Source organism: Pteronotus mesoamericanus, unplaced genomic scaffold (genome assembly GCF_021234165.1).
Source record: "Pteronotus mesoamericanus isolate MK-2021 breed Mesoamerican mustached bat unplaced genomic scaffold, CSHL_Meso_final contig_263, whole genome shotgun sequence".
In the NCBI taxonomy this organism is placed as follows: domain Eukaryota; kingdom Metazoa; phylum Chordata; class Mammalia; order Chiroptera; family Mormoopidae; genus Pteronotus; species Pteronotus mesoamericanus.
Window position 1 is genome coordinate 14,317,126 of NW_026555112.1, and position 15,511 is coordinate 14,332,636.

General features: G+C 52.4%; 1 protein-coding gene across 2 annotated transcripts; it reads right to left on the reverse strand.

The window, feature by feature from the left end:
- Nucleotides 1–586: 586 nt before the first annotated feature.
- PTMS (parathymosin) lies at nucleotides 587–5,487 on the reverse strand. Of its 2 annotated transcripts, none has more exons than XM_054574763.1 (5): nucleotides 5,084–5,487; nucleotides 1,755–1,835; nucleotides 1,472–1,550; nucleotides 1,287–1,348; nucleotides 587–1,123 (listed from the first exon to the last, which is right to left on the reverse strand). In XM_054574763.1, the coding sequence occupies exons 1-5, from the start codon at nucleotides 5,126–5,128 to the stop codon at nucleotides 1,073–1,075; spliced, it is 318 nt and encodes a 105-aa protein (XP_054430738.1). In that variant the 5' UTR covers nucleotides 5,129–5,487; the 3' UTR covers nucleotides 587–1,072. The 2 variants fall into 2 exon arrangements, with proteins under 2 accessions (XP_054430738.1, XP_054430739.1); XM_054574764.1 differs by having other exon boundaries at nucleotides 1,764–1,835; nucleotides 5,084–5,483.
- Nucleotides 5,488–15,511: the final 10,024 nt, after the last annotated feature.

Here is a 15,511-nt window from a genome sequence, read left to right on the forward strand (position 1 = left end):
AAGCTCTCTCTCCTCACCCCATCCAGCCTGAGGAGCCAGCCCAGCAGGGAGTGGTGGAGGGTGGGTGCCATGAGCTTGCAGCCAGCCCGGGTACCGCAAGGGGCCCTGCAGTTCTCCACTTAAACCAGTTGGTCACTTCCTCTGTGCCAGGCAGAGGGGCAATTCTGATGCCAGGGAACTCTCACTCCAGGTCCCAAAATTGAGACCCAGGCCTCCTAGCCCTCTCCCATTGCAGGGGTGGGACTTCCTGTTTCTGAGGCTGTTTCTTTGCCTGGTTCAGCACAATAGGGCTGGTAGCTTTCCACTGGGCTCAGCAGTGTCTAGACCTGGTGTGGGCTAGCAGGGAAGTATGTGTGTATTGCTGGGGAGAGGCATCTCCATGAATCCAAAACCCGGACAACAGTCAGCTCTCAAGGAAGCTGTGCTCCATGCCCACCCCTGGGGTGCTGCTGGCCTTGCCTTCTGGAGTGATGGATGGTAGGAGGGTACCTTTTTATAGAAGGTAAGGGTCCTGACAGAATGTGACAGAGCCACCCTCCTCCCTCTGCCCTGGGAAAGCAGGAGACAGGTTAAAAACAGAAGCGCGACCATTTCTTTATTAAATTATACAAAAAGGGGAGTAGAGGGGGGCAGCTGTGGGGCTTGGTCCCAACCCTGGCCCCACCCTGGCCTGGCGCTGTCTGAAAGGAGGGGATCTGAGGGAGACCCAGGGATCAGGCAGGGTAGGGATGGACAGGACAGGAGGCTCGGATGCAGAGGTTAGGAAGAAGAGGCTAACGGAGGAGGAGTGGGAGTGGCCGGGGGTGAAAGGAAGAGAAAAAGAAGAGAGAAAGGGGCGATTGGGGACCAGCGGGGAGCTCAGATGGAACAGGTCAGGAGACGGAAAACGGCAGAGTGAAGATGGAGGGGCAACGTCTGGAGAGGTGGACATGAGAAGGCTGGGGGGAAGAGGGTGGCAGCTCTGACGCAGGGCTCAGAGCAAGGAGCCAGGGGAAGAGTGGCTGCACTCATCTGTCCCTGTCCCCATCTCCAGGCCCTGGCGGCCTCCCACCCCAGCCCATTGGCAGGGGGCTCATGCTGATGCCCCATTTTCTGTCTTCTGCCGCTTGGGATCAGCTTCATCCTGTGGAGAGGAAGAGACATTAAATGGGAGAGGGACCTCCCCCTGTCCCTGCCCTGTTCCAGCACCCACCCATGCACCACAGGGACCTGGGTCCAAATCCAACGGGGTCCCAGCCCCTGCTGCATCCCTGACAGCCCCTCAGGCCCCACAACCCAGCCCAAACCTCCTCTTCAGCAGCTCTCTTCAGCGCGGGCCCTTCGTCGTCATCATCTTCTTCTTCCTCATCTGAGGAGCCAGAAATGGGTCATTGGGGAAGAGCAGGAAGCTCCATCAGACCCCCTGTGGGCGCCCTCAGCCCTGTTTCAGGTCTTCAAACCCACCCTGACTCTGTTCCCTGTCCCTCCCCACCTTCTTCTTCCCCTTCATCTTCCTCTTCTCCATCCTCAGCAGTTTCTTCTTCTTCTTCCTCGGCTCCATTCTCCTCCTCCTTTGGGGACCAGAAGAGGGAGCAGTGTCAGGCTGGCTGTTTTCCTCCACCCACCATCACCACCAATGGCAAGAGGCGCTGGGAGGACCCAAAAGGTGAGGCAAGGAGGATGGGAGAACTCAAGAGGGAAGACAGGACCCAGCCTCCCAGGAAGACAAGGGGCGGGGGGATGGTGGGCAGATGCGGTCACACCCCCCAACCGACCCTCAGCACCTCCACCACTTCTTTCTTTCGTTCTTTCCGGCTCGCCTTCTCCTCTACCTTCTCTTTCTTCTCCTTCAGGTCCTGCAAGAGGGAAAGAGGTCACCTTTCTCTCACCACAAATGATCTGCAGCCCTTCAGTCCCTGTAGCCCCGGTTCTCCCTCTGCAGTGAGCTTAGAGGAGTGTGAAACGGAGACGGTAGCCACAGCAGCCTAGAGTCACAGCAGTGCGGGGGGAGAGGTCCCAGGGTCCTCTTTGAAAATAAAATTACTGATTTTAGGGGTGGGGAGAGATAGGAAAACATCTGTTTGTTGTTCTACTTATTTTTGCATTCATTGGTTGCTTCCAGTATATGCCCTGACAGATTGAACCCTGTAACCTTGGCGTATGGGGACAACGCTCTAACCAACTGAGCTACCCAGACAGGGCCGGCCCCAGGGCCAGTAAGGCCAGAGGAGCTGAAACCAGGCACCTTCTCCCCCAAGACTCAAGGAAGATGAAAAGTGATGAGGAAAGGGAACTAAGTGGCCAAAGTTTCTGCTCACCATCCCCATCAAATTCCCCCAAGCCCCACTGGCTGAAGAGTTCAGCTCTGCAACAGCAAATCCCCTCCATCTGTTCAGAGCCCTGATGCCCCACCCCTCCTGCCGCCTGCCCAGCTCTGCCTTTTGTCTACCCTGGGCCCTTTCCTGGTACTCTCTCCTGGGCATCTCTCCCAGCTACCCAAGCCTTTGATTCTCTCCGTCTGTGGGTCTCTTCCCAGAGTCCCCAGGCTCCTACTTGGGCAAACACCACAGGAATGGGGAGAGCACCCTAGCCTGATTCCTGGCACCCTCACTTTTTCCCACTCCCCCCTGCAAAAAGAAGTTCAAGTAGTTTCTTCCTCCCTAAGGCCTGTGGAATGTTCATGGTGTGATGGAAACGTAGCAATAACCACTTCCAGGGGATATAGGTCAAGTAGGATAAAAGAACAATGGAAGTGAGAGTGTGGGTCATGGGAGATGAGGAGAGACAAGTTCTGTGTCTGGGGTGGGACAGGAATACAGACGGAGAAAATACCTGTCTCCAGGGCCCTCCTTCAGCACTGCCCCTCTTCTTCACCCCAAGATCTTAGCAGGCACACCCTAATATCCTTTTCTTTTTCTTTTTCTATCCTCACCCGAAATGATTTTTTTTTATTGCTTTTTAAAGAGAGAGGAAGGGAGAGAGAGACAGATAAGAAACAGTGATGTGAGAGAGGAACATCAATTGGCTGTCTTCTCACACACGCCTGACTGGGGATCAAACCCGTGACATATCAGTCCACGGAACGATGTTCCAACCAAGTGAGCCACACCGGCCAGGGCCTAATGTCCTTTTCTGATGTGGCACAAGGAAATGCTTGAGAGTCCCCCCTCTTAGACACACCCGCCCTTCAAATTTTGATTCCAGTCCTCTCTCTTCCCACCCTTGGCAAGCACTGAACGACAGTGTCTCCCTATGATCTGATCTGGTGTTGGGGTGCAACTCCGTATCTGATTCCATGTGGATGGAAGTTTTCTACGTGAGTAGATCACCCTGGGAGGGTATGTCCTTTCTGGAACAGGACTGGGGATAGGAGGGCTGGTGCCAAAGGTTGGCCTGGAGGGACACTCAAATCCCTTCTCCTTTTCAGGGGAGCATAGAATGCTCTCACTCCAGCTAGGTTTCTTCGTGTCACTTGGCTGTCCTCATTTCTTTGCCACATGGTAGGTATGACATTTCTAATACCCGGTAGTCTTTCCCCTCCATGCGGGGTCTGGAGAGGCTGGGGCTTGTCAGCCTCTCTCCGGGCCCCAGCACCAGGTCTGTGTGGCCCTGGCCTGAGTTTCCCATCTGGGCTGATGGGGGGAGGGAGAGAGTGTGAAAAGGAGGGCGGGGGACTACCAGAGACCAAAGTCCAAGGGGCCGGGCCCTCTCCTCCCTGTTCTGTCCTTCTGGTCACTGTCCTTCCATGATCCCTCTTCCAGGAGGGTATGTGACCCAGGTCTTGTGCTAACCAGCTCTCTGGCCTCATTTACTCAACACAGGCACACACACTGACACAGGCTGACACCAGCGCACACACAGAGCTACAGAGGCGCACCCACGCGACCCAAAGACACATGGCCTGGTGTTTGGGTATTCTGGCACACTCTTGAGACAGACAGCACAAGAGCACAGCAGAGCCACTCAGTCACAAAGCAGCAACATGGCTCCAGAACATCTATGTCTCCACATGCACACATGTAACTGACACAGGCAGTCCCACACACTTGCTGAATTTCAGACATACAAAGACACCTACTCAATGAAGTCACATGCCACCACACAGCCCACCAGAAGGCCACAAGGCACACCTTGTCAGATCTCCACATAGCCCCTCTCTTCCTCTGCTTTTAATTCCACGGGTTCCCCCTTATCACTTCACAGGCCACCAGGAGGCCTCTGTGACCTCCTCAGCAATTCCCCCCACCCCCCAAGGTCGGGCTCCCAGCCCCCAAGCCCTGGCCAAATTAATTTCCCAAAGCGACACTCAGCAGGTTCCCTAGAGAAATTAAAGGTTGGAAGAGAGGTAAGGGAAAACGGATGGGCCAGGAATGGGAGCTGACAAGAGCAAGGACGGCTCCATGCAAGGCCATGCAATACTGAGCTGAGGCCCTTTCGAAGGCTATTCCAGCCTCGCTTCTGATTTTTGAGACCCAAGATTCTTTCAGTGTGGGGGATGAGGCTGAAGAGGTGCTATGGAGAGAAAAAGACAGCTGAAGGCCATGGGGAAAGGAATGGATATAGCCGTAAAGAAAGGAGAGAATGAGAAAATAGAGGCAGTAGCTGTCCAAGGGGAGAAGCAAAAAGCTGTCGGGCCTCGAGGGGAGGGGGCCGAGAGGAGCAGTCTCCCGGGGGAGTACTGTTTACACTGGAGGGTCTCCTACCACTCAGCCGAGGAAAGGTGAGGTCAGATTGGAAGGAGTGACTGGGAAACGCGGCGCGGGCAGAGGAGCGCGAGGGAGGGAGCAGGTAAAGTGAGCCGCGGAGAGCTCCGACGGGAATCTGGCCGGGACCGATGCGCGCGGGCCTGGCCGGGAGAGGGGTGGGGACGGCGGCTGGGCCCGAGCGGAGCCGGGAGAGGCACTCGGGAGGCTAGAGGGCGCTGGCGGGCGGCGCGCCGAGCTGGGTAGGCAGCGCCAGGCTGGGGAGCGGGGGAGGGCGGATAAGGGTCGGCCGGGATCCTGCGCCAGGGCAGCGTGGGGCCGTCGGAGGCGGCCTGGGGCGCACGACCGTGCGGAGCCTGGGGGTCGCGCAGGGCCCAGCCCGCGGCCGTCCCCGCCCGTACCTTGGCGCTCAGCTCGGCCGCTGCCTCCACGCTCTTCTCCGACATGGTGCCGGGGCCGGGGCCGGGGCTGGCGGGGAGCCGGGGTCCCGGGGCCGGGACGGAGGGGCCCTGGACGTCGGAAGGTGGCCGCGGCCGGAACCTGACGCGGTGGCGGCGGCGGCGACAGCGGCAGTGGCGGCCGCTCAGCAAGCTGGGTCTCTGGAAGAGGCGGCAGAGACGCGCGGGGTGGGGCGGAGGTGGGTCTGGAGTGGAGACCCGCAGGGCTGCGGCCGTCCAGAGAGTGGGCGGAAGGGCGGTGCGGGCGGTGGCCGGCACGCTCCGGCCGCGGTCGCTAAGTCCTCAGCTCGCCGCCCCCGCACCCGCAGAGCTGCCGCCGACCAGCCGCTGCCGCCCCCGGGCAGAGAAACCGCTTATAAAGGCGGCGCTGCCCGACGGGAGGGGCTTCCCAGGGGGTGGGGCAGGCGGGAGCGGGGAGGAGAAGAGAAGGGAGGAGGATGAAAGCGGAGGTTGGAGAGGTGGGGATAGGAGGATGAAAGCGAGGGGAGGGAGAGCGCGAGAGGCGGGAGGACTAGACCGGGAGGGGGAGATGGAGAGACTGACGGTCGCGGAGAAAGGAGTGGGGCGCGGAGGTGGGAAGGGGTGGGGTTCCTGCGGGGAGGGACCTCTCCGAATTCCGACCTACTGCCTATGAATGTGGAGTCTGTCTTTTGGGGGCGGGCTGGAGGGATGACCAGAATCCTACTAACGCCCCCCACCCCCAAAGCCCTGAGATTTTGCCTGGGGATGGTGAAGGGAGCAGAGGGAAAGGCTGGGCAGGTATTTGAGAAACCAAAAGCTTAAACTAGAGGAAGAGGGTGGGGAGCTACTTCCACATCACGCTGGATTTCCCCTCTCATCCGGCATCTATCTGCATTTTCTGCATGGCCTTGAGAGGGAATGGGGGAAGCAAGGGCAACGCACCCTCTGTCCTGCCCTAGGGTGACATTTGTGACCCTTACTGGGTTCTACCGTTCCTGACTCCTCGTGCTCTGAGGGGGTCAGAGGCCCTCCAGCCTCCTTTCCTCTGTTCAATATCTGACCTTTCTTATTCACCCATCTCACTTCGCTTTTCTTCTCATGGTCCTTCTATTTCCCTTCATTCTTCCTCATGCATCTCTACCCAGACCCCTCCCTCACAACCATTTATATTACATGTCCCTCTTATATTTCTGTCACCTCTCTGCTCTTCTCATTTGCCCTCTTCTGTCCTTCCACCTCCGATATCTCTTTCTCCCAGACAACACCGTTCTTGTCTCATCAGAGCCTGTCACCTGGCCCTATATCCTTAGCTGATTTTCCTCAATTTCTCTTCATATCATTATTTTCCACAATTTTCCCTTTCTTTCCTCTTTCCTCTGCTACCATCTTCCCCAGCCTTCCAGAAGTATGCGTGCCTGCTTTGCAAAGGGTTGGGGTCTGGAGTTTCAGCCCCACCCTACTCCACACATCCTCAGTTCCTGGTCCTCAGTCTCAGTATCTTTGGGTCATTTTGAGAAGCTTGGAGTTTCAGGAGGGCACAGGTGCTGGGGTGTGTATTAAAGGTCACAGTGTGGATGGGGTGGAAGGCCAAGGTTTGGAAAAAAGGTCTCTTTGGTGTACGCACTCCCGTATTTGGTTATTATTATCATTACTCGTCATTTTCTTAATAAAAAAGACAGACTGGATCAATCATCATTTAGTATTTGAGTGCTGAAATACACTGTCTTTTGATCCCGTGGTGTACACACCTCCCAGTTTCTCATTCTGACTTCTGTATCAGTTTCTCAGTTTCCCTTTCCTCAAAAATCTTGGAGCCCCACCCAGGTTTTTCCTTGCCGGACTCTGTCCATCTTCCTCTGCGATATCTCCATCTCTCAATCTGTTTCCCTGACTCACTTGCTGATGTCTTTAGCGATCTCTGACCCTCTCCATCTCTGTACTCCCTTGCTTCATTTTTCTCCTTCTCCCCTCTTCTCTTACCAGCTCCCCCCCGCCCAACCCCGGCCCCGTCTCCCGGTGTCACCCTCCCCGTCTCACTCCCCGTCAGTCTTTTTCCTCTCCCTCCCACTCTCCATTCCGCCCCCCCCCCCCCGCCCCGCCACCTCCCAGCCCCCGCCTGCTGTCTCGGACACCCTGCTGGGCTCTTACCCTGTTGCCCTGGTAACCGCCCCCCCACTCCGGTCACCTCCACTCCCCTCCCCCTCCAATCCCCGCCACCAACAACCTCCATCCACCTTCCTCCTATTTTTCCCTGAGAGCCAATAGAAACTCTGTTGCCAGGTGGAATGCTCATTTGAATCGCCCAATCCAGGAGCCTAACTGCTTGCCCTGCCTTATATGGGGATTTGAGGAGGGCCACTCCCCCCACTCTAGCCCCACAGGGGACCAGCCCCTCCGTTGCCCTTTGCCCGCTCTGGAAATAGTCTGGGACCCTCTCTTTCCTTCACTCCTCCGTAAGGGTCTGGCCTCCCATTTCTCTAACTGGGACCACCGGGATCAGAGTCGGGTGTGAGCGGGACTGTGGGTTGGGCCTCAGGGCCGAGGGTGGGAATGAGGTGTGATTAAGAAAGGGGAGGCGGAGGGAGCCGGGAATTTTGCCCAGGGAGGGGGTGTCTGGGAGCGGAGGCAGCTGCAGTGGAAAATTCCAGGGAGATGGAGAGACAGAGAATGGGAGTCCTGCCTCAAGGCCCAAGGGAGAGCCTTAAGAATCTAGGAGTTTGGACAGTAGGCTCCGCAGGGACCATAGGAAAAAGACCTAGAAAGCCGGAGGCCTGGATCTAAATCCCCTCCTGATGCGAGAAGCATCCCTTACCTTTCCCTGTCTGGTTGGACAACAGGCTAGCCTCCTGAAGTCTTGGCTGCATGAGAAGGAAGCTAGAAGTCAGAAGGGGTGAACGTGGCGTGGGTGGGATGCTAAAAGCCAACCCCCGTAGTCCTTGGTGTTAAGACTCTGGGCCTCTGGGGCCAAACAGTGTTAAATGATGCCTGCCTGGGTTTGGTCCTTTCCAGGGAACTATTTCTGAGGCCTTGTGGAGGCTTCCCTGTCCCCAGAGTTCTGTTACTCCACAGCCCAATTGAGAATTTCTCCCACTACTTGAATGGGGGAACCTGTGCTGCTTAAACATTTTCTGGAGGTGGGAAAAAGGTGACGAGAGGGAGGCATCAACCCCCTGGGTACTATGACTTCTGTCCTGACATCCTAGAAATTTACCTCAGCACTGTGTGTAAGGTGTCCAATTCTAACCATTTCCATCACATTCATAAGTGAACTCTTCCTCCTCTTCATCTCCTCCTCCCCCCCTTTTTTCCTAAAGTTTACTATGTGTCTGATAGGCTAAGTCTAAGGAAGTTCTAGTTATCATTCAAGGCCTTGGAGGACAGAAACCTGAGAGTTGTACCGCCCCGTTCCTCACTGTACTTTTTTCTCCCCACTCCCAGTAACCTCATTTTCTAGTCTTCATTTTTCCTTTTTTTTTTTTTTTTAACTAAAAACTCAAGTCATTGGAGAGTTGAGAGGAGATGGACTCTTAGAAGAAGACCTAAAAAACCAGCTTAACTTTGACCGTGTTTGTTTTGAGTATACTTTCCCAGAAGTGTTACTTAAGAAATCACCTTCATGACACTAAGGCACATGCATCATGAACACTGCCAGTCAAGTATGTTCATCATTATATTCTGCTCACATTTTAATAGAGTTAAGCTAAAAAGAAATTCCAAGTTTTCTTTCTTCTTCTTTTTTTTTTAAGATTTCATTCATTTATTTTTAGAGAGCGGGAAAGAGACCCAGCCCACAACCTGGGCAGTGCTCCGACTGGGAATCAAACCAGTGACCTTTTGGTTCGCAGGCTGGTGCTCAATCCCTGAGCTACACCAGTCAGGGTCCAAGTTTTCTTATTGCCCTCTATATCAAGCTGGAACTTTTGCACTTCAACAGACTTTTTATTGACTTCCTACTAGGTGTTAGGCACTGTGTTATATGATGGAGACACAAAGCTGAATGAAGAAGACATGGTCCTTGCCCTCAAGGAATAGATGGGGAGAGCTCAAAGTACAACTTGAAAACGGACATGTGTCTAGGTACCCTCTTTCCACCAAACAGCACACTGTCCCATCTCCACTGAATGCCTCTCAGACCTCTCCTGACTTTTACAAATCGTTACCTATTGTCCCCAACTCCAAACAGCCTTTTTTGGTTCCTCCACTCTTGCTGATTATTGTCTCCTCCTGTACATAATACCGAGTATCAAAGAGGTACAGAACACTAGGCATCAAAAACAAGAGATCAATAAGTTGATTTCCTAGCCCTGACACACCATTTTGGGCTCAACCTCAGCCAGCGCCCTTTCAACCTTTTTTATTTGAGTAGGTGGAGAAAACATACAACATGCTACCAGGATATCTACTTGACTCTGACTTGGGATCTTCTCATTCACTACTGATGTCCCGGTGGTCACTGTCTTTTATTAGAGTATTGACATCACAACTAAAATTTCTGTGGCTTTCCTACTTCCCCATGAGCTTTAGCATAAAGAATTGGTTTTTACAATTGTCTTTCCTCCAGATTGTTTGATTGCCTTCTTGGTAACCTCCTTCACTTCTACATCTAGAATAGTTTGCTGTTGCCCAAACTGCTCTTGCCGTACTTTCAATTTCTCCCTCATGTGCGCTCTTCAGGGAGCCTTCAGAGGCCTTCCCAAAGTCCAGGAGAAAGGTAACATTTATAAATGCTGTCTGGCTCTCATAAAATTTTCTGCGATGATGGAAATGTTCCATATCTGCACTTTTCAATACAGTGGCCACTAGCCACATGTGGTTATTGAACACTTGAAATGTGGCTAATGCAAGCGAGGAACTGCATTTTTTATGTTAACTTTAATTAAATTTAAACAGCCACATGTGGCTAGTGGCTACCATATTGGACAGCACCACTTTAGACCTTGGCCCTAAGCTGACTTTTCTTTTTTTACCTCCTTTTCCTCCTCCACCCCCAGTGTTCTGTATGTACAAAGTCAAAAGCAACTCTGGCTGCTGTGTTGAAAGTCGTCTGGACCATTTGTCATACGCTTTACCACAGGTGCGTGTTTGTTCAGGGTTTCCACATTTTCCCAGATTAAGCAGACTGTGGCTGACCCAGAGAGAAAAGTAGAAATGAAAAAGATAGGGAAAATGGGACCAGGAGTGATAGCTTAAACTTATTTTGCCCAAAACATAAGACTGAAGGAGGACTTGATAACCAGAAGGCAGTGACAGTGTTGACTGAATCTTTCCAGTCTCAGGGGTCCTGTTCTCACTCTTCTCAGTTTCTCTAAGTGATTCCAACACATCCTTCCATGATTTTAAGACCTACCTCTAACACATACCTCAAACACTGATGACTTTTTTTTTTTAATTCTCATGTGACAGTGTGTTTATTGATTTTAGAGAGGAAAGGAGAGAAACATCGATGTGAGAGAGCAACGTCGATTGGCTGCCTCCTGTTATGTGCCCTGGCTGGGGATCAAACCTGCTACTGAGGTATGTGCCCTGAAAGGAAATCAAACCCACAGCCTTTTGGTGTATAGGGCAACGCTCCAACCAACTGAGCCACCCAGCCAGGGCATGACTTAAACCTGTATCTCTAGGGCTGGCTTCTCTCCTGAATGCCAGTCATGATCCAATTCCCTTCTGTTTACCTCTCCCTGAATCTTGCACAGCTCCTCAAACCCCACATGTTCCAACCGAAATTGCCTCATTTTCTATTTCAGTTAAAGGTACTGTCCTTCACTCACTCATTCATGCAAAGGGGTCATCCAAGATTCCGCCTTTTCTTTCACTCCCCTAGGTCCTTCCCGTTTCACTTTATAAAGATTCCTTGAGTGCCTCCCTCTTCCCTCCAAGCTCAGTCCTGCCTCTGCTTCAGGGGTCAGCATTACTTGCTGACTTTAAGCTTAATTAATTAGGATTTTCAGTCAATGTTAAGAATTTTTGTATTTTCAGCACCTACTTCCCTACCTGGCATATTGTAGAAGTTCAAAAATTGTTTCCTGAAATGCATAAACTCTCTTTCTACTTAAAATACAAACAGGCTGTTTTAATTTCTCTCTATAAAACCCTTTGATAGCTTCCCCAGGCCTACCAGATAAAGTCCAGGAACAAAGAGGGTCCTTCAAGGTCTGGTTCCCTTAGCATCTGTAACCTTGTCTCTCACCACTGTTCCCTCAAAGTTTTGCTTCAGCCATTTGTTTTTTAACTCCTCATAGTTCTTCCCAAATGGGGCATACCTCTGTGCCTTTGCATGGATCATATCTTCTGCCTGGAATGCTCTCCTGGCTCTGACCCCTTCCCGCCCGCCAGAAGTCATTCACTCCTTCTGAACCATTCTTGCCCTTTTTAATACACATTTTTCAAAGGGCAAAGGGAAGCAAATATACAGTGACAAAAGGAGATCTGACTGGGTGGTGAACAAACAATGCAATATACAGATTATGATGTATTGTAGAATGGTACACTCGAAACATATATAATTTAATTAACCAATGTCACCCCATAAACTTAATAAAACTTAAAAAAAATATATAGCTTGGCAAGGTGGCTCAGTTGGTTGGATCATTGTCCTGTACACCAAAAAGTTGTGGGTTCAATTCCTGGTCAGGGCACATACCTAGGTAACAGGTTTGATCCCAATCAGGGCATGTACAGAAGGCAACCAATCAATGTTTTTCTCTCCAATGAATGTATCTCTCTCCCCCTTCCCCTCTGAAATGATCTGTTGTCTACTGTACAACTCTCTGCCTGGGAGAATTCAGCGCTAATGGTCAGGGTTTCTTTCCCTCCCCCAATGCAAATGCACACATACATACACACCTACACTCAATCACACCCATTCACGTGGGCTCAGGGCAGGAAATCCAGCCTCCCCTAACTCTCACATCACTCTCCATCCTCAATGTGTTCCAACATCCAAGTGCCCTGGGATTGCTCCAGGTACATAACCTTGCATCAAAAAAGGCCCCTTTCTGGCCAAGCTCTACTCTCAAGGACTTGCTGACTTTGTTTCCATCAGATAGAGAAGTGAATATAGGAACTACTTTGTTTCTCTTCCTTCTCAACAATCTTTATCCTCCTTGTGTTAAGTAAGCCTCACCCCTGGCAGGGTCCACTCTCCCTCCTACATCTTACCTTTTACAAGACACTGCAATGACTGAGGAATTTTTGTTCATCAGAGTTCATTGGACAGGGAAGGGAGGGAGGGAGGGAGGGAGGGAGGGAGGGAGGGAGGGAAGGGAAGGAGGCGGGGAAGAGGGAAAAGGAAGGAAAGAAGGAAGGAAGAAAAGGAGGGAGGGAACATGGAAGGGGAGGGAAGGGAGAAGGAAGACAGACAAACTCTTGTTGTGGGAGACAGAAAGGTTACTTGTTAAGTTACATGCCTTCAACTCTAGAAGTAGATGGCTGCCTAAATGGTATGTCTCTGGGGATTCTGAAAATGAGCTTTTGCGTCTCCCCTTCATCCCCATCTGTTCAAGAATATTTTTTAACCTGAGACAAAGCCCAGGTTCGGAGCTTTGTCTCAGAGTTGGAACCTAAGTTGTAATTTGTAAATACTATTTTGTATCTGGGCCAGGGTTGAGAAGCCAGGTATGCACAGAGCCAACAAATTCTATGCAGATTTTCTGCTGCACGTGGTTAGCGCCCCTGAACCTTGCTTGTTTAAGGGTCAACTGTACTCCTAGGAGCTGTAATACATTGAAAACATTTAAAATCATGCAAAGGTAAAAATGGCTGATAAGATTCTTAATTTTTGAAAGAAAGAAGAGAAAGACCATAGGCACCTAAAGGCAGTAGGTAGAGTACCAGGTAGTGGAAAAGGAAAAAAGGAGAAGGCTAAAACCTAGGTTGTATCTTCTATCCAGTCTTGAAGGTTGGACATGACGGAATGAGAAGGTAGAAGCTGGAAGGTGAGGGACCACACTTAGTTGAGTCAGGGTTACAGAACTCTCACTGGGATAATTCAATCACATGTCACACTTTTTGTTTGGGGCAAGAGGAAAAGGGGCACTTGCATGGTGGGATGTCCAGAGATAGAGGATCTGAAAGATAAATGTGAAAGATTTAACTGAGTCTCTTCCCCAGAAATGTCATTGAAAACAATTTTTCTTTTATTCTTTCTTTGGTTTTGACAGTCTGCCCCCTTCTAAATTATCTGTCTCTGTACCCTCTGTCTTCATTATTGTTTTTTCCTCTTTAATAATGATCAGGTCCTAAGAAACCTGAGAAGCCCTGACCCCAGTACTTTTTCCTGAGTCCCCAGGGACCCCTTCTTCCTTCTTCCCCAGGGAAGTATTGGGAACAAGTCTTTCTCGTTGTCAGGCTCCATAAAGCACTCACATGGCTAGCAAGCCAGAGTAAAGAACCAGAGAGCGAGAATTTGGATAAATCTAGTTTAAAGTCCACCCTAGACAGTCCAAATCCCCTGACACCTAGGGGGCGGGCCCTTCTCTCTAGTTGGGCCAGATTTTATGCAAGACATTTACTATGTCAAAGTATCAGTCTCTGGCCTTAGAGTCAGGTCTCCAGAGTCTGTTTCGAGCTCCACCCCTAGGTGATACTGGTTAATGGAACTGTCCAATCTTTGTCTCTCAAACTTTAGACCCTTGACTTAGCTACCTGACTAGAGGCCAGGAAGATCAGTGCAGGACTGGGAGCTCTTTAGGATACAGGAATTAAAGAAAAGAAAGGGAAGGCTGGCATTAAACTAAGTAATTTCCTAACTAGAGCCTTTCCCCAGGGTTTAGGAGCCTCAGCGACTCTAGCTCCCTAGTGAACGTAGTTCCAGCTTGGCTGAAGAGTGCCATCTGGCGGCCGAACCCCTCCCCACCTGGATTCTCTGAGCCCCGCCCGAGTTCTGTAAACCAGAGCTAGACCGGGGCAGAACTGTCACCTCCCTCCTCTACGTCACTCCCGAGGACCACGCCCCTGCCTGGATCGCATCTCCTTAAGAAGGGACTGGCCCCCTAGCACTTCCCCCGCAGAATTGCCTCCCTTCCTCCCTCTAGGGTTGAACGCTTCTCCGGTAGAGAATCTGCTCCAGGATGCCCAAGAATCCGCCTCACCTTAGTCCACTGGGAGCCTGCCCCTCCCCCATGGGAATCTACCCCAGTCTCTCTTCCTTCCGGAGTGAACGTGCTGCCCCGCCCCAGCCCCGTCCCTCGCGAGGAATGGACTCCTGTAGTTTCCACCCCCCCCCAACCCACGGGAGCCCTCTTCCGGTCCTCAGAACCCAAAATCCAGGTTATCAATCAGGACCCTCTACCATATGTCCCCAGAGGACCCCGCACCCTGCCCTCATCATCCCGCTACCCCAGGAGCCGGTTCCTGCCTCTTCCTCCACGCCCGCCAGCGGGCGGAGCTCCTCTGGCCGGCCCCGGGGTGGGCGTCTCTCGTGACGTCATTTCCGTCCGGGCTGGCCTTCTGGTCGGGCTCTTGGGCCGAGGGGGGTACGGAGGTGGCAGCTGTGAGGCGCCGGCGGGAGATCGAGGAGCCCAAGCTGGACCAATCTCTGCGTCCGGGGCCGCAAGCCCGATTCTGCAGCGCACCGGAGAGGGAGACTGGCCGGACGGGCCGCTGAGCCCGAATCGGGACCGGTGAGGCTCCATCGACCGGGGTGCAGGGGCTGCGAGCCTGGGATGAAGGGAGGGGGTAGAGCTAGGGCCGCCTCCTCCAGCTTGTTGCATGGAGAGGCCGGGGCTAGGAGCCACCGACAGTCGCTTGGGAGGAGGCCACCAGAGGAGGCTCTGGCAGCGGCTGGGTGTAGGAGGGGGGGGGTGGTTGGGTCTTCTTAGGGGGGTAGGGGCAGACTTAGGATCTTCGCATCCGGAACTATGGCGTCAGGGGAGGGGTTGCTTCTGCCAGAGCTGTGGGAACAGGATGGCAATGAGTGGGGGAGGCAGAAAACTGAGAGGTTTGGAAAATTTTCCGTGGCCCTTTTTGCGAGAGAGGTTTGAAGAGCTATTATCTCTAGACGGTGGTGTTGAACACCTGGAGAAGGGTCTCATTGGCGTTTGAGGTGGGGGGCGGGGGATCAGCGGTATTTGGAAGGGACAGTGCTCCCAGAGTCCCTACGTTGAGCGGGCGTGCAATGCTTGGCTGCCCAAGTATCAGGATCTTTGCAGTGTGGAGCCCCTGAGTAAAAATCAGGATGTTCCGCTTCATGAGGGACGCGGAGCCTGGAGGATCCTAAGGCGCGTTCCTGATGTGAGTATTCCCTCCCCCCTCATACTGTAGAGCACTCCCAACTTTAGGTCTCTGAGTAATTCCAACAGACATCTGGGTTCCCATTGTGGGTACTGATTGGAACTGGCTGGATACTCAGCTCCAGCGCTGCCTTAGGGGGAAATAGGAATCTGTGCCACTGTTTCTCTAGGACTGTTTTCT